The 19,772-nt window shown below is 38.1% G+C and overlaps 1 protein-coding gene across 7 annotated transcripts in view; it reads left to right on the forward strand.

Annotated features, from left to right (window-relative positions):
- CUNH9orf135 (chromosome unknown C9orf135 homolog) overlaps window positions 1-19,772 on the forward strand; it is a 239,423-nt gene that overhangs the window by 63,528 nt on the left and 156,123 nt on the right. For 6 of the 7 annotated variants that reach the window (XM_029203430.1, XM_029203432.1, XM_029203427.1 and 3 more), the window contains 2 exons: window positions 12,502-12,620; window positions 13,496-13,555. In XM_029203430.1, coding sequence (XP_029059263.1) covers window positions 12,529-12,620; window positions 13,496-13,555 — 152 coding nt within the window. In that variant the 5' untranslated portion in view covers window positions 12,502-12,528. Of the gene's footprint in view, window positions 1-1,768; window positions 1,836-12,501; window positions 12,621-13,495; window positions 13,556-19,772 lie in introns of those variants that run through there. The other variant, XM_029203431.1, reaches the window with a different exon arrangement.

Here is a 19,772-nt window from a genome sequence, read left to right on the forward strand (position 1 = left end):
AAAGTGAATCAGTTATACATATACATATGTATAACTGATTCACTTTGTTATAAAGCAGCAACTAACACACCATTGTAAAGCAATTATACTCCAACAGAGATGTTAAAAAAATAAAAAAGGAAAAATAGATAGCTAGTGGGAAGCAGCCACATAGCACAGGGAGATCAGCTCGGTGCTTTGTGACCACCTAGAAGGGTGGGATAGGGAGGGTGGGAGGGAGACACAAGAGGGAGGGGATATGGTGATATATGTATGTGTATAGCTGATTCACTTTGTTATAAAGCAGAAACTAACACACCACTGTAAGGCAATTATACTCCAATAAAGATGTTAAAAAATAATAAGAGAAATTAAAAAAAATAAAAATTAGTGACCCTAAAAGGGATATAATTATAATGGATCTGAGAAATTCAATTATCATTTACTTAATTGGTTCAGGTATGTTTTTCTTTGATTAACATAGTGGAATAGTATTTTGAGCACTACAATCTTACAGATGCTTCTAGCATTCAGATCTAAGTACCTGAAAGAGACATATGGATCAAATTGTTGTAAATGGAGTAATTTTAAATGTCAGTGCAGGAGAATCACTTACACCAGGGAAAAGGAAGATATTTAGGGAGAGTGGGCTGTTGAGTCAGGGCTCCCTCTTGCTTCCTATCTCCATGATCTCTGAGTTTGGAGTTGATGCCACAGGTTCCAGCATTCTCTCCTGGATCAACTTTGGATTGTCTATTCCAATATCAGCACAATTGCATCTGCCTTTCCTGTTTTGGGAATTCTGTATAAATTTTGGCCAACTTGAGTGTACTTTCCTTATGCTGTAACTATGGGCTTATTAATTCTATCAAGTATCTTCTTTGTCATTTCTAGGGATTTGGAACATGAATGAAATGAGACATCTGCCATTTTGATTCCATTATCCTCCTTTGCAACTCTTTTTCTATATCAATAATCATGCCCTAATTTAACTTTTAGAGAAACTAGATTTTAATATTTCATGTATATCAGTTTGCTTAAGCAGGTATAACTGTTAGGTTGAACAAATGGCACTCAAAAGGTGCAATCACACACACACACAGACATACACACACACACACACACACACACACACACACACATTCTTTGCCTCCATTGTCTATTCACCCTACTTTGTGGAATTAGTTCTTTCTCTACCCCTGGATAAGATCTTGTGCAATTTCCATAATTTTTATGGTCACTCTCAGATAATTAAAAGTCTTTTGGTCACATTTCAATAATTAAAATATCTCATCAAAATGATGAATTTTATTTAAGGTTAAAGATTTTCTTCTCCTCCAGCTAGAGTCTGCTCCAGGCCAGGGAAGTCTGCAGAGGAATGTGTGCGTAGAAGGAGGGTTAGCTGATTTTCTATTTCTTTGCTTAGTCTGCTCCGTCCTTCCCTCAGACAACTAGACAAATAAAAGGCCCTCTTGTGATTATTCTACTAATATTAATTACTTAACTGAGACTGCTTCTGTGACAAGCAGTGGTTTTGTTATCTGAAAGTGACCAGAAGAAAATATGGCACTTGTCCATAATTTATCTCTTCTAGGTGCAGGGAAAGAACCATCCCGTAAAGGCTAACTGGAACCGGCAGTAAAGAAAAATAATGAAATTATTTTTTGCACCCCGTAAGTCTCAGTTGTTCAAAATAATGATGGGAAGAGGGACTCTCTGCTTCTCTTGGATCCTTTAAATAATCTGTATGTGGTACTACTGTGTTCACTTAGACATGAAAGTAGAGCCACGAAAACAGAAAACAGGACAAAACTACTGCTGAGAAATAAGAATAGCCTTTTGGATGCGTTTTAAAGGTAAAGACTTTTAACAAAGTATCTATTACTTTTTGATGATGACTTTTTTGGCAGTGGTAGGGGGAGTGCTGTTTAACAGGATAAAATAAGACTCTTCCTCAATTATGACTGAAGATCTAAGATAAAAGATGCCAACTTCTCCATTTCATAATGAGAACATGCAGAGCATTTGGGCGGTAACTGGTTTTGAAACTCTTGATCTCTCATCCACGTTGAAGGTTAAAAAAAAAAGGAAAAAAGAAAGAAAATGTTGAAATTGAAGAGACCTGGATGAGAGTATTTGGAATTTGGGGGAGTCATTTGGAGGGGTGTACATGCTGGGTCCCATCCCTCTTGTCCCCACTGGGTGGGGGTGGAAGCATGTCCTGCTCATCAAGCTATAGTGTGGGGCCTGAACATTATCAGACAGGCAATTTGATAAATGTTCCCCTGAAGTCAGGGGACTAGGTGGATTGGGATCTGACTTGTTCCTGAAGCAGCCTGTGGCATCAGAGGGGAGACTTGACTTGAGAATTACCTGCACTTCTGTCAGTATGGGTCAGAGGAGCATGCTTTCAGGGAACCCTATAGGGAAGCCAAAAAAGAAATGTCAATTGGGCATCATTTGAAATGAATCTTGCCAAGAGAGATTCTGCCAGGGGGTAAGTCATCCTCAGCACAAAGAGGCCGGTTACACTCAAATGTGGAAATTGAGGGGAAGCCCTAAGTGACTTGCTCTTTTCCTGTACCTGTTACCCAGGTTATATGTTTACTGGGTTTTCTTTTTTAAAAAAATAAATTTATTTATTTTTGGCTGTGTTGATTCTTCATTGCTGCACACGGGCTTTCTCTAGTTGCGTTGAGCAGGGGGCTACTCTTCGTTGTGCTGCATGGGCTTCTCATTGTAGTGGCTTCTCTTGTTGTGGAGCACGAGCTCTAGGTGCACAGGCTTCGGTAGTTGTGGTGCACGGGCTTAGTTGCTCCGCGGCATGTGGGATCTTCCCAGACCAGGGCTCGAACCCATGTACCCTGCATTGGCAGGCAGATTCCTAACCACTGTGTCACCAGGGAAGTCCCTGGGTTTTCTTAAGTGTAGCACATATAGGAAGAGTTCATCTTGGAAGATTAGAAATTGGGACTTAAAAAAATTGATACTCAGGAAAATGGGGAAAAGAATGATATCATGAAGTGCACATCCTGTACACACATTAGATATCTTTTATATTACCATTTGACTCAAAGTAGATTTTATTATGCAAATTAAATGGAAACTTCAGTGATTAGCCTGTGAGTTGGTGCTGTGTTAATTTAGCTATCTCACATATCAAATTGCCAATCTCCAGTTTGTGATATATATATAAAGCCCCAAAGACTTTTAAACATATGGAAGTGCTTTTATAAATTATCCACCCTATGTCAGGTTATGAACATTTCTAGACCAAAGTGATTTTTTACATTAAGATGGTGTAGGATTAGGTTTGCCTATGTGCAACAGAAACCAAAAATCAACAGTGGCTCTGCACATAAGGTTTTATTCTTTTTTTTTTTTTTTTTTGTAGATAGTTATATTTCTTTCTTTTTTTTTTTTTTTAAACATCTTTATTGGGGTATAATTGCTTTACAATGGTGTGTTAGTTTCTGCTTTATAACAAAGTGAATCAGTTATACATATACATATGTTCCCATATGTCTTCCCTCTTGCGTCTCCCTCCCTCCCACTCTCCCTATCAGGTTTTATTCTTTTATGTAAAAAGTCTAGAGGATAGCAGGCCAGGACTGGTATGAAATTTCCATAAATTGTCAGAGACCTACTGCTTCTTGCTCTGCCATCCCTTGTGTAGGGCCCAATATGGCTGCTGGAAACCTGTCATTATGTCCACATTCCATGCAGCAAGAAGAGAAACAGAAGCAGGACCTTTCCTGGAGGTTGTATATATTTATTCCATTTATGCCCTGCTGTCCAGAACCAGTCACTGGTCATATCTGTGTATAAGGGAGACTAGAAAATGTAGTCTGAAACCTCACGGGCCCAGCTAAAATTTGGGTGTTCTATTATTGATGAAGATGGGAAGTCTAATATTGGGGGATAACATTTACCTCTGATACAGGAAACACAGAGGTTAAGAGTGGGCTCTGTCTTGTTTATGGTTTCCTTTGCTGTGCAAAAGCTTTTAAGTTTCATTAGGTCCCAGTTGTTTATTTTTGTTTTTATCTCCATTTCTCTAGGAGGTGGGTCAAACAGGATCTTGCTATGATTTATGTCATGGAGTGTTCTTCCTATGTCTTCCTCTAAGAGTTTCATAGTGTCTGGCCTTACATTTAGGTCTTTAATCCATTTTGATTTTATTTTTGTGTATGGTGTTAAGGAGTGTTCTAATTTCATACTTTTACATGTAGCTGTCCAGTTTTCCCAGCACCACTTATTGAAGAGATTGTCTTTTCTCCATTGTGTATCCTTGCCTCCTTTGCCATAGATCAGTTGACCACAGGTGCGTGGGTTTATCTCTGGGCTTTCTATCCTGTTCCATTGATCTATATTTCTGTTTTTGTGCCAGTACCATACTGTCTTGATTACTGTAGCTTTGCAGTATGGTCTGAAATCAGGGAACCTGATTCCTTCAGCTCCATTTTTTGTTCTCAAGATTGCTTTGGCTATTCGGGGTCTTTTGTGTTTCCATACAAATTGGAATCTAAGGAAAAAAAAAAAGGTCATGAAGAACCTAGGGGTAAGATGGGAATAAAGACACAGACCTACTAGAGCATGGACTTGAGGATATGGGGAGCGGGAAGGGTAAGCTGGGATGAATTGAGAGAGTGGCATGGACATATATACACTACCAAACGTAAAATAGATAGCTAGTGGGAAGCAACCACATAGCACAGTGAGATCAGCTCGGTGGTTTGTGACCGCCTGGAGGGGTGGGATGTGGAGGGTGGGAGGGAGGGAGACACAAGAGGGAAGAGATATGGGAATATATGTATATGTATAACTGATTAACTTTGTTATAAAGCAGAAACTAACACACCATTGTAAAGCAATTATACTCAAATAAAGATGTTAAAAAAAAAAAAAGAGTGGGCTCTGAAGTCAGATGGCTTCTTACTGATTCTTGGCTCCACCACTTGCTAGGTTGTAACTTTGGTCAAGAGTTTACAGTTTTCCATGTCTTTATTTCCTTGGGTGTAAAGTGGGGATAGAGTTTTCATGAGCATTTAATGTGAAGACATTTAGAATGGTGTCTGGCCATGTGCTCTTGTTATTACCATTATCCCCATGATTTATTGCAACTCAACTAAGCTACAGCCAGGATAGCCTCTGGGTTTTATTTAATACTCTAGCTCTAGAACTTAGTAGGATTCCTGGCACTTCACAGATATGGATCGATGAATGAATGAAAGAGTCAGACTGCATGTTTTGAATTGTGGAACTTCTACTTTTCTCTCTAGTTTAGCTGGGCATTACTTTATCCCTTTCAGCCTCAGTTTTCCCTTCCTTAAAATGAAGATAAACTATGCCAAAGGTCCTTCCTTTCTCCCTCCAGATCCACTCTCCACCCTTCTCAACCCTGCTCTGTGCCAAGCAGGCTGACCTTTATGGGTTGCATCAGTGAGCTTTTTTGCCCTCTGGCCTCCTGTGAATTGCCAGGAATTGGCCTTTGGAAGGCACTGACAGTTGATCAGCAGTGGGAGGAGAGTTGGCTTGGACATTTATTCCTGTGATTTCCTCCCTGCAGGGCCATGGTTTGGCAGTGGCTGTATGCTATGGATTGAACATTTGTATCCTTCCCAAATTCAAATGTTAAAATTCTAACTCCTAGTGTGATAGACTTAGGAGATGGGGCATTTGGGAGGTGATTAATTCATGAGGGTGGAATCCTCATGAATGAGATTAATGCCCTTATAAAAGAAACACCAGAGAGCTCCTTCCCCACTTCTGCCATTGTGAAGACACTGTGAAAAGATGGCTGTCTATCAGCTAGGAAGTAGGCACTCACCAGTCACTGCTAGTGCCTTGATCTTGGCTTTCCCAGCCTTCAGAACTGTGAGAAATAAATTTCTGTTGATCATAAGCCACTTAGTCTGTGATATTTGTAACATAGCCAGAACAGACTAAAACACTGTGTCTGTTCTGAAAGCCACAAGTATCAAGTGACCCTCTCTTTACAGCTGTAGATCATTCTGGGTTCCATAACTGCCCTACCCTATGCCTCCCCAATATTGCTGTCTTCAGGGTGCTTCATCATTGTTTGTTTATTTTCTGAATTCTGGCCACACTTTTATAAATAGATTCTTTATTAAACTCTCTTCATTCCCCATTTGATTTTTCTTTTCCTTCCACCATGATGATTGATATACAACACTCAGGGTTGCTTTAAGTATTTAGGGGAATAACATATATAAAGTGCTTAATATGGTGTCTGATACAGAATAAGCAGTCAATAAACTTAAGAACCACTAGTGCTATTATCTATTTCCTTTTCATACTCATTATTTCAGTTTGGCAATATTTTTGTTTCATATAATTTTCAATGGTGTTGATTGATTTACTGAAATATTTTACTGTCAAAAATGATGAGATTCACAGAAAGAGAGACAAAATGAAAAGGCAGAGGACTATGTACCAGATGAAGGAACAACATAAAACCCCAGAAAATCAACTAAATGAACTGGAGATAGGCAACCTTCCAGCAAAAGAATTCAGAATAATGATAGTGAAGATGATCCAGGACCTCAGAAAAAGAATGGAGGCAAAGATCGAGAAGATGGAAGAAATGTTTAACAAAGACCTAGAGGAATTAAAGAACAAACAGAGAAGAAAAAACAATAACTGAAATGAAAAATACACTAGAAACAATCAATAGCAGAATAACTGAGGCAGAAGAACGGATAAGTGACCTGGAAGACAGAATGATGGAAATCACTGCCAAGGAACAGAATAAAGAAAAAAGAATGAAAATAAATGAGGACAGCCTAAGAGACCTCTGGGACAACATTAAACACACCAACATTCACATTGAAGGGGTCCCAAAAGGAGAAGAGAGATAGAAAGGACCCGAGAAAATATTTGAAGAGATTATAGTCGAAAACTTCCCTAACATGGGAAAGGAAATAGCCACCCAGTCCAGCAATCGCAGAGAGTCCCAAGCAGGATAAACCCAAGGAGAAACATGCCGAGACACATAGTAATCAAACTGACAAAAATTAAAGACAAAGAAAAATTATTAAAAGCAACAAGGGAAAAATGAAAAATAATATACAAGGGAACTCCCATAAGGTTAACAGCTGATTTCTCAGCAGAAACCCTATAGGCCAGAAGGGAGTGGCACGATATATTTAAAGTGATGAAAGGGAAGAACCTACAACCAAGATTACTCTACCCAGCAAGGATCTCATTCAGATTCAATGGAGAAATCAAAAGCTTTACAGACAGGCAAAAGCTAAGAGAATTCAACACCACCAAACCAGCTCTACAGCAAATGCTAAAGGAACTTCTTTAAGTGGGAAACAAAAGAGAATAAGAGAACCTACAAAAACAAACCCAGAACAATTAAAATGGTAATAGGAACATACATATTGATAATTACCTTAAAAGTGAATGGATTAAATGCTCCAACCAGAAGACACAGGCTGGCTGAAACAAGACCCTTATATATGCTGTCTATAGGAGACCCACTTCAGACAGAGGGACACATACAGACTGAGTGTGAGGGGATGGAAAAGATATTCCATGCAAATGGAAATCAAAAGAAAGCTGGAGTAGCAATACTCATATCAGATGAAACAGACTTTAAAATAAAGAATGTTACAAGAGACAAGGAAGGACACTACATAATGATCAAGGGATCAATCCAAGAAGAAGATGTAACAATTATAAATATATATACACCCAACATAGGAGCACCTTAATACATAAGGCAAATGCTAACAGCTATAAAAGAGGAAATCGACAGTAACACAATAACAGTGGGGGACTTTAACACCTCACTTACACCAATGGACAGATCATCCAGACAGAAAATAAGGAAACAGAAGCTTTAAATGACACAATAAACCAGATAGATTTAATTGACATTTATAGGACATTCCATCCAAAAACAGCAGATTACAGTTTCTTCTCAAGTGCACATGGAACCTTCTCCAAGATTGTTCACATCTTGGGTCACAAATCAAGCCTCAGTAAATATAAGAAAATTGAAATCATATCAAGCATCTTTTCTAACCACAACACTATGAGATTAGAAATCAATTACAGGGAAATAAAACATAAAAAACACAAACACATGGAGGCTAAACAGTGTTTAGATCCAAGAGATCACTGAAGAAATCAAAGAGGAAATCAAAAAATAACTAGAGACAAATGACAATGAAAACATGATGATCCAAAGCCTATGGGATGCAGCAAAAGCAGTTCTAAGAGGGAAGTTTATAGCAATACAATCTTACCTCAAGAAATAAGAAAAATCTCAAACAATCTAACCTTACACCTAAAGGAAATAGAGAAGGAAGAACGAACAAAACCCAAAGTTAGTAGAAGGAAAGAAATCATAAGGATCGGAGCAGAAATAAATACAGTAGCAAAGATCAATAAAACTAAAAGCTGGTTCCTTGAGAAGATAAATGAAATTGATAAACCTTTAGCCAGACTCATCAAGAAAAAGGGGGAGAGGACTCAAATCAATAAAATTAGAAATGAAAAAGGGGAAGTTACAATGGACATCACAGAAATACAAAGCATTGTAAGGGACTACTACAAGCAACTCTATGCCAATAAACTGGACAACCTGGAAGAAATGGAAAAATTCTTAGAAAGGTATAACCTTCCAAGACTGAACCAGGAAGAAATAGAAAATATGAACAGACCAATCACAAGTAATGAAATTGAAACTGTGATTAAAAACCTTCCAAGAAACAAAAGTCCAGGACAAGATGGCTTCACAGGTGAATTCTATCAAACATTTAGAGAAGAACTAACACCCATCCTCCTCAATCTATTCCAAAAAGTTGCAGAGGAAGGAACACTCCCAAATTCATTCTAGAAGGCTACCATCACCCTGATACCAAAACCAGACAAAGATACTACAAAAAGAGAAAATTACAGACCAGTATCACTAATGAGTACAGATGCAAAAATCCTCAACAAAATACTAGCAAACAGAATCCAGCAACACATTAAAAGGATCATACCCCATGATCAAGTGGGATTTATCCCAGGGATGCAAGGATTCTTCAATATACGCAAATCAATCAATGTGATAAACCATATTAACAAATTGAAGAATAAAAACCATATGATCATCTCAATAGATGCAGAAAAAGCTTTTGACAAAATTCAACACCCATTTATGACAAAAACTCTCCAGAAAATAGGCATAGAGGGAACCTACCTCAACATAATAAAGGCCATATATGACAAAACCACAGCTAACATCATTCTCAATGGTGAAAAACTGAAATAATTTCCTCTAAGATCAGGAACAAGACAAGGATGTCCACTCTCGGCACTCTTATTCAACATAGTTTTGGAAGTCCTAGCCATGGCAATCAGAGAAGAAAAAGAAATAAAGGGAATACAAATTGGAAAAGAAGTAAAACTGTCACTGTTTGCAGATGACATGATACTATATGTAGAAAATCCTAAAGATGCCAACAGAAAACTACTAAAGCTAATCAATGAATTAGGTAAAGTTGCAGGATACAAAATTAATGCACAGAAATCTCTCTCATTCCTATACGCTAACAATGAAAGATCAGAAAGAGAAATTAAGGAAACAATCCCATTCACCATTGCAGCAAAAAGAATATAATACCTAGGAATAAAGCTACCTACGGAGGTAAAATACCTGTACTCAGAAAACTATAAGACACAGGTGAAAAAATCAAAGATGACACTATCAGATGGAGAAATATACCATGTTTTTGGATTGGAAGAATCAATATTGTAAAAATGACTATACTACCCAAAGCAATCTACAGATTCAATGCAATCCCTATCAAATTACCAATGGCATTTTTTACGGAAGTAGAACAAAAAATCTTAGAATTTGTATGGAGACACAAAAGACCCTGAATGGCCAAAGCAATCTTGAGGGAAGAAAACAGAGCCAGAGGAATCATACTCCCTGACTTCAGACTATACTACAAAGCTACAGTAATCAAGACAATATGGTACTGGCACAAAAACAGAAATATAGATCAATGGAACAGGATAGAAAGCCCAGAGATAAACCCACGCACCTGTGGTCAACTGATCTATGGCAAAGGAGGCAAGGATACACAATGGAGAAAAGACAATCTCTTCAATAAGTGGTGCTGGGAAAACTGGACAGCTACATGTAAATGAATGAAATTAGAACACTCCCTAATACCCTACTCAAAAATAAACTCAGAATGGATTAAAGACCTGAATGTTAGACCAGACACCATAAAACTCTTAGAGGAAAACATACAACACTCGTTGACATAAAACATAGCAAGATCTTTTTTGACCCACCTCCTAGAGTAATGGAAATAAAAACAAAAAGAAACAAGTGGGACCTAATGAAACTTCAAAACTTTTGCACAGCAAAGGAAGCTATAAATAAGATGAAAAGACAACCCTCAGAATGGGAGAAAATATTTGCAAATGAATCAATGAACAAAGAATTAATCTCCAAAATATGTAAACAGCTCATGCAGCCCAATATTTAGAAAACAAACAATCCAATCCAAAAACTGGCTAAAGGCCTAAATAGACATTTCTCCAAAGAAGACATACAGATGGCCAAGAGGCACATGGAAAGATGCTCAGCGTCACTAATTATTAGAGAAATGCAAATCAAAACTACAATGAGGTATCACCTCACACCAGTTAGAATGGGCATTATAAGAAAACCTACAAACAACAAATGCTGGAGAGGTTGTGGAGAAAAGGCAACCCTCTTGCACTGTTGATGGGAATGTAAATTGATACAGCCACTATGGAGAACAGTTTTGAGGTTCTTTAAAAAACTTAAAATAGAATTGCCATATGACCCAGCAATCCCACTACTGGGCATATACCCAGAGAAAACCATAGTTCAAAAAGACACATGCTCCCCAATGTTCATTGCAGCACTATAGACAATAGCCAGATCATGGAAGCAACCTAAATGCCCATCTATAGACAAATGGATAAAGAAGATTTGGTACATATATACAATGGAATATTACTCAGCCATAAAAGGAACGAAATTGGGTCATTTGTAGAGACGTGGATGGACCTAGAGATTGTCATACAGAGTGAAGTAAATCAGAAAGAGAAAAACAAATATTGTATATTTATGCATATATGTGGAATCTAGAAAAATGGTACAGGTGAACTGGTTTGCAAGGCAGAAATAGAGACACATGTAGAGAACAAACGGATGGACACCAAGGAGGGAAAGTGGGGGTGGTGGTGGTGGCGGTGGGATGAATTGGGAGATTGGGATTGACATATATACTCTAATATGTATAAAATAGATAACTAGTAAGAACCTGCTGTGTAAAAGTAGATAAATCAATAAAATTTAAAAAAATGATGAGAGCATATCTAAGGTTAATTTTGGGGTCAACCTTATACCTTAAAACAAAATGATACCTAGTAATTTTTTCCCTAAAAGATAATGTCTTATTTTTCGTTAAAGTATAAAATATGAAGCCCAATACAGTGTCCCCTGCCACTGACTTGCGAACTTTGGAATCTATGAGGAAGAGTAGTTGAGCTAAGAGTACAGGAGTCAGAGCTAGGAAATTAGGCTTGGAGGCTGGTGATTTAGAAGGTTGAGGTCTTAGGGGGCAGTGGTCATAGAAGCCTAGGAGGAGACCAGGGAGCCAGGATCAGAGACTACAGTTAAAATTGCTTTGTGTAGGATGGGTTCTTAGTTTTACAGAGCCTTTTTATACTTAACAAAAATGGACCAAAGGAATTTGACTCTAGCTATGATACTCTTGCAGCTGAAGTCTCCAAATTTCTAAACAGTAGTTTATCTTTTCTGAACAAATCTAGTGGAATTAATGTGATCTTGGGCTTCATTGGATGTCTTAGGGAAGCTAGTCTTCAAATTTGGAGAAAGTAGTTGGTTTCTCGGTGGTGGTGAGTTCTGAATCTCTGCTGTGAACCTCCACATTTGTGATCTTCTAGAGTTTTGTATGGGAAGAATATTGAATCCTCAGCATCCATTTTTTTCTGAGATCCTCTAGATATTACCATGATGCTTCTGCAATTGACTTTAGTACCCCCTGTAATTATCAGGTTTTTCTCGTAGTGATAATTGCTTGATAATTCATTGAATTATCCTCTGTGATAGAGAATGGATAATGATGATGGTATCTGAAGTCCTATGTGATTTACAAAGTGATTGGTACATTTTCTTACTTAGAGAAGTTAAAATATACTAATCTTGAGAAGGAAATAGAAAGCAAATAAGCATTGGAATGTAGTTGAATGCGGTACTTTCCATTTCATGGAAACACCAACTTGATTTTTATTTTCCAACAAAACATAGTAAAGAATTGCCACTTTCACATATTTATGATGTAATCGTTGACTGCTTTGGGACATTTCTTATTTTTTAATGTTAATGGAGTCAACAATTAAAATCAGAATGTACTTCAGAAATATATTTTAATAACTGAGCATTTGTGGCAATTCATTTATTTTCCTTGTATGCGGCTTTTATTTTTCCAGATTTGGATATCAGAAACACATGAGAAAATGGCACAAGTTTGTTTAAACACAGAATTGGCTGAAATAAAGAGCAAGGCTTTATTGAATGAGGAAACGATGAGCTCTGGAATTATTGAAAGGTATGCTTCATACTGTCCTTTGCTTAGAACAGGCACATTCAGGAAAGGGTTTATATAAGTAGTGAAGAGGTATAGTGGCCCCAGGTACATATTACAGGACCACATCAAGCACAATCAACACATCTCAAGCTTCCATGCTTTCTGTTCATGCTGTTCCCTCTGTTTGGAATTCCTTTCCCTTGTTTGTTTGCCAATCAGCACTACGCATTCTAGGTCCCTCTAAAATGTCATTTCCCGTTTACACATTGTTTTCTGGTCCTGGTTCTGACGACTTAGGTTTGAACCCCATCTCCACAATTTACTTCTGAAAATTATGTGGTATCTATAATCCTCAGTTCATAAAATGGGAATTATGAAAGTATCTACTTTATAGGGTTGTTTTAAGTTTAGATGAAAAGTATGAAATGTGCATAAAAATACTGCCTGACATGCAGTAAGAATTAGGTAAGCTGTCATTAATCAGAATTAATTGCTTTCATATTCTTGCTCTCTGAGCATTTTGTTTATGTTCTACATAGCAGTTGGACTTACATTCAAGTTATTTATATGAAAGTGTTTCCTCTGAGATTGTTCCTTGAGGGTAGGAACTGTTTCTTAGTCACATCTGTAGTCCTGCAGCCTGGCATAGCGCCTTTCCGTGGAAATGTGTGACATAGACTTCATCTTGTATTGTAGTTATTGGACAAAATGCTGAAATTTCTTTCCATTTACTTGCTGGGACATTTTAGTTTGCAAAGTGCATTAAAGTTGCAAACATGGAAATCCTTTAAAAATATTATAATAAAAATTCAGCTCCCAAATTAGTTTTATATAGCTCTGAAAGTTTATAAATATCAACTTGACATGTTTTCTAAAAATTGTTATCTTGTTTCCAGGGACACTGGATTGCCTGCCACAGGTTTTGGAGCTCTCTTTCCTAGACACCCATCAGATTGGTACGAAATGTTCAAAATGTTTGTAGTCCCTAAACTGCTGCAGATTGCACAAAATGTTTCTTAATGGTTCAGGAGGTTTGTTTGCAGGGGTGAAGGAGTGAGGGGTGAACCAAGGTCAACAAAATGCCCTTTATGTGCCATCTTACAGACTTCTTTCCTTTTTTTTAAAAAAATTGTGTTTATTTTTTTCCAACTTATTAATACCAACAAACCTGTTAGAAGAAAAATAGATTATCATTTAAAAACAATTATAAACAGTGATATGTGTGTGTTTGTGTGTGTGTGTGTACAAAAAAATCAGCATTAGACTTCTTTCCTTTAACAAAAGTTTTTTCCCATCAATATGCAAGCAATAATAATAATAATATAGTAGTCAATACTCATTATTTGTAGATTCTATATTTACAAATTCTCTTACTTGCTAAAATTTATTTTTAACCCCCAAATCAATACTAAGGGTGCTGTTGCAGTCATTAATGGATATACATAAAGTGGCAAAAAATTTGAGCCACCCAATGCACACATTCTCAGCTGAGGTGGAACAAGGCAAGACTCTGCCTTCTTGGTCCAACTCTCATACTGTATGCAAGTGTCCTTTTCATGGTCATGTATGTTTTTTTGCATTTTTTTGTGTTTTTTGTTGGTGATTTTGCTGTTTGAAATGGCTTCCAAGTGTAGTGCTAAAGTGCTATCTAGTGTTTCCAAGGGCAAGAAGGCTGTGATGTGCCTTATGAAGAAAATAGGTGTGTTAGATAAGCTTCATTCAGGCATGAGTTACAGTGTGGTTGGCCATATTCAACATTAATGAGGCAACTATATAATGAATAAAATGTCTCAAACAGAAACACACATAAAACCAAGGTATGTATTGATTGGTTGATGAAAATGTTGTGACCAGAGGCTTGAAGGAACCTAGCTCTGTATTTCCTACAGAGCTAGGAAGGGGTTCAGGATTTGCTAATTCAGTGTTCACAGTGCCTTTATAGAATATTACTGTGAATAATGAGAATTGAGTGTATAGCAAGAAACTACTATTCTTTACTGATACATAAATTTCTTTTGGGGGCAGCATGACTTGTTACTACAGAAAAGAAATTTCCACTCATCTTTCTAAAGAAGACAGACTTTCATAATTTCTGTAATGATAAATAGATAAGTGATGAAATATAGGTACTTACAAGCATGAAAAAAATCTAAGTGTTGGATTGTGTATTATGAAGATATGAGTACATATCATCAGTGGAAATTTAGATGTTTTTGCTTCCTTTGAGAGCTATCTGGCATTAGAGCTAACCTGTTCTGCAGAGTCTGCCTAGGGTGGGGGTGGAGAGTACCCTAAATAATAATGCCCCACCCCATTTCATAGTCATCTGTTATAATTTTGGCCGGGTGTTTTAAACTGCGGGTTCTAATCTTCATTACTCCTGCAAGGCTGGCCTGGTCTGTGTCCCCTACAGCCTGCTGTAGCATCTCTAAGTAGTCTGGAGGATCCACAGGGAGTATTCCCAGAATGATCGTTGAGGAGGTGGGCTTCTGGCTTCTGTCAAGGTGATGACCTAAAAACATCCTACTGGCTCCATTTCTTGCACTGAAATCTAGAAATTCCAATAAAGACATGGGTAGACAGAATGAATCCAGAGGCAGACTTTGACAGCTATATCAAAACTCTGAGAAAATCTTTAGAAAATGATGGGCTAGAGCAGAAGATTGCTGAGGGATGGGATGAAGGGAGAAGAGAGAAGGCAGGGTTGAGGTCTCTACATGGAGACTTGGGCCAACCCAGGGTGAGAGCTGTAATCTCAGTGGGCCAGGCTTGGATAGGAGCTGAAAAAGGCTTATCTATTGCGTTTTCAAACTTGGATTATATGCTCCAAGTTGGATTTTTCTGCATTGATTTTGACTGCTGTTTTCAGCCCAGGACAGAAAATGAGACACCCAGGGCTTTAGATAATAGAAATTTTGATGCCAGCAACCTACCTCCCTGCAGCTCTGACCTCAGCATTGAGATCTATAATGCCAGTACAGATAGCCAGGAGGACCCTGAGTTGTCTTCCCCAACTCCAATTAGGGAAAGCAATCTCGGATATAGAGGAACTAGGCAGTATATCTTGAGGAGAAAGAAATGCCAGGGAAAATAAGTGCAGTTAAGCCCAGAGAAGTGCAGTAGAGGCACTCAACTCATATCTCCTATGCATACACTGAAGACACCAGCTAAGCCTCCCTTTTCAGTGGACCACTTATGTAGTCATCAAAAGCAGAGGCACACATTAAAAAAAAAAAAAAAAACAGAGGCAACTGATCGTCTTCGTAATAATACAGATGAATTCCAGGTCTTAAAAAAATATCATGACACATGTAAAGAACAAAAGCATCATGAAGAATGAAAAGATATAGGCAACCTATACCAGATGAAGTAGACCTGATGGAACAAATGTAACAGGAATTTAAAACCAATGGAACCGAAATTTAAAGCTTTATTACTTAGAGAAATAAAGACAGTTACAAAATAAGGCAAAATAATAAAAATCAGGTTGACATTAACTTCCCAACAGCAACACTGGATGCAAGAGCATAATATTAAAATATTGAAGGAAAAGAATTTTGAACCCAGAATTATTTAAATGTGAGAGTCAAATAAAGATATCTTCAGGCATATGAGGACTGGTTTCAGACTTACTATCCTGCCACAAATAGCTACAGGACTGAGCAAAACATATTAGGCAACTGTTGTCAAGGGTTGGATAGCAACCAGTGTGGTTCTGTGCTCCTGAAGATGAGATGTGAGCATCACTTATGCACTGAAGTCACTTTTCCTGGCTGCAGCGCAGTGGGGTGAGCCCATGAGTAGAGCAGTGTTATTGTTGAGCTGGGAGACGGGAATAGGAATTTAGAGCTTCTGATGTAACTGGAATTTGTAGGATACAGTATTGGACAGAAGGAAGTTGTGTTTGGAGATGGGAACAGTAGTCTGCATGGGATTTCCCTCAGGTTCTTAGTCAGGGGCTGGGCTCTGCATGCACTATCAAAATAGTACATACTCCTGCTTTTAAAAAATCAAATAGAACTGTCTATAGTGTATTCTAAAATTTCACAATGGTACTCCCTCCTGCATGGTAGTATTGTGTAGTGGGCTTTAGGGCTCCATTACCTGCTTTCAAATCCTGGCCCTGCCACTTACTAGCTGTGTGAACTTGGGCTAATTGCCTAACCATTTTGTACCTCATTTTTCTTCATCTGTAAAATGGGGATGATAATTATAAAGCCACCATGTTATAGGGTTGTTGTGACAATTAAGCAAGTTAATGCATGTAAAACAGTTAAAATAGTAATTTGTGCATACATGGTAAATGCTATGTAGATCAGCTGGGCTAGACACTTGGCAAACCCTTTTCATCTAGAAACACATATCTATCAGTTCAGGAAAATATTCTTTTTCTTTTTTTTTTTGCAGTACGCGGGCCTCTCACTGTTGTGGCCTCTCCCGTTGCGGAGCACAGGCTCCGGACGTGCAGGCTCAGCGGCCACGGCTCACGGGCCTAGCTGCTCCGCGGCACGTGGTATCTTCCCGGACCGGGGCACGAACCCGTGTCCCCTGCATCGGCAGGCGGACTCTCAACCACTGCGCCACCAGGGAAGCCCTCAGGAAAATATTCTTGATTTATTTCATTGATGATTTATACCCCCCATTTTCTCTGTTCTCACTTTTTGGAAATCCTTTATGTGGATGTTGGTTTGCCTGGCCTGGCTCTCTAATTTTCTCATCTTCTCTCTATTTTACATTTATCTTTATTGTCTACTTTACTCACTGTGTCTTCAACCCTACTATTGAGTTCTCTTTTTGTTTTCTGAATCCTTCTGTTTTTATAGAATCCTTTTTTGTTGTTTGTTTCATGACTGAACTATCTTATCTGTGTGGGGATGTTAATAGTTTGTTTTCCTTAATTTTTTTCTTCATGCATCATATCTATTTCCTCCAAGATACTTTTTATTAGTTTGCCTTTTATTTGTTTGCTTGGCCTCTGTCTTCCATACTAGAAGCTTTCCTCAGATGTTTGGTAATTAATTCTTGGTTCTCTGTGCATGATTAAGAGATGAGGGTCAGAACCTGTGTGTGAAGCTTGTTGATTTGGAGCTTCCCTGGAGGAATCTAGGTGGGCCATTTTTTTTTGTAGAAGTCCTGGTATCAGTATTTTTAGTCTTTCCTCACGGACTAGTCACATTCCCAAGAGGAAGTTCCCCAAATTGCCCATCTGAATGGCGAAGGGCTGGTGCCTGTGTTCTTGAAGTGAGTAGGGCAATTGGCTAGGACATCAATATTAATCCTTCGTCGTGTATGGTCACCGAACTGTGTTGTTGGTCAAGAACTTTCTCTTTTACCCTTCCTAGTGAATAAATTTCTAGTTTCCTGCTGGAGTAGGGGAGGGGCCGTTATCCAGCAGTAGGGTGTGGAGGAGGAGCCCGGAGCTCATATTCTTCTCAAACAGCTCTCCCCCAATCCTCCTTTGCTGATTTAGGATTTATTCAGCTTTCTGCTAAGTCATAGACCAGTCGTCCATCTCTTGAGGTTCCAAAATTTATTTCTCTTGTCCCTTTTCTGTTCTCCTTGTTCTTGTGGGTTTATTTTTACTTTTTTGAGTAACTTTGATTTTAGTGGAGCTTTTTGAGGAAGCAAGATTTGATGTGTACATTCAATCTTAACCCTGAAGTCGTTCAGTCTCATCTGAAATGTCACCTCCTCCAGAGGATGTTCTCCTTGTTCTTGTGGGTTTATTTTTATTTTTTTGAGTATCTTTGATTTTAGTGGAGCTTTTTGAGAAAGCAAGAATCGATGTGTACATTCAGTCTTAACCCTGAAGTCATTCAGTCTCATCTGAAATGTCACCTCCTCCAGAGGACCTTCCCTTCCTACTGCCAGCCTATCTGATAGGTCCCTTGTGGGTGTTCATAGCACCATGTACTTCTTTTATCCTTACACTATTCATTTAGGTTGCTGTTACTTATATTCTTATTTGTCTTTCTTTCTGAATTCAGTGCTCTGAAGTGCAAGGCTGTCGCAACTCTCCCCCAGTCTTAACAGAGAGCCTGACCTGCAGCAGATATAATTAATTTCTTGAATGAACCAGTTAGTTATTTCTGATGTTGAACAGCAAATTATAATGGAAAAGGGGTATGACTAATTCCTATTTTACTTGATTTAGGACTTTAAGGCCTGAAGAGCCAAAGTTGTTCTCAATTCTATTCTGGTAAATACATTAAATGACATGGTCTTTTAGAAAATCAGCCCTTATTAGTTTGAAATGCTAGAATTACTTGTTTGTTTTACTTGATTCACAAGTATTAGCAAGGAAATAAATACATGAGCACCATCAACCATCCTCCACTAATTCCATATGTAATTCTTTCTTTCAGTTAATGTACACTGATTATAGGATGTTCCATACCATAGAATGCTGTGGTGTTTTATTTCTTATTTATTTTTATTTTAAAAAAAATAAATTTATTTTATTTATTTTTGGCTGCGTTGGGTCTTCATTGCTGCACGCGGGCTTTCTCTAGTTGCAGTGAGCGGGGGCTACTCTTCATTGCGGTGTGCAGGCTTCTCATTGTGGTGGCTTCTCTCTGTTGCGGAGCACGGGCTCTAGGCGCACAGGCTCAGTATTTGTGGTGCATGGGCTTAGTTGCTCTGTGGCATATGGGATTTTCCAGGACCAGGGCTCGAACCCATGTCCCCTGCATTGGCAGGTGGATTCTTAACCACTGCACCACCAGGGAAGCCCAATGTGGTGTTTTAGAATCTGCTGTCTTGAATATTAAATATTCTTTTGCTTCTTGCCAACTGTACAGCTGTAGGAGTTAAATGTCAACTTTAAAAGGCAATGAATAAAAATGAGTTTGCTCAATGGACCAAAATAATGTGCTTCAACTTATAAAAGAAAAGCTGTAATCATAATGTAAATTTAAACTTCAGGTTACCTCAGTGGAAAAAATCAGAATATAGGTATAGCTTTGTTATTAAGGAGACATTAATCAGATGCATTTGTCTTAATTTTAGATAACATCCATTATGTAGTGATGGCATTTGACAGTCTGTTTCTTTTCTCACAACTCAAGCAATAGCCCACCTACTTTATTTTGAACCAATGTGATGGAGACGCAACACTGTTCTTCCTTAAATTGGCAGCAAACATCTCAGTGGAACATACTGAAAATCAGAACA

This window comes from Monodon monoceros, unplaced genomic scaffold (assembly GCF_005190385.1).
Source record: "Monodon monoceros isolate NGI ecotype Baffin Bay Population unplaced genomic scaffold, NGI_Narwhal_1 Super_Scaffold_5, whole genome shotgun sequence".
Lineage (NCBI taxonomy): Eukaryota > Metazoa > Chordata > Mammalia > Artiodactyla > Monodontidae > Monodon > Monodon monoceros.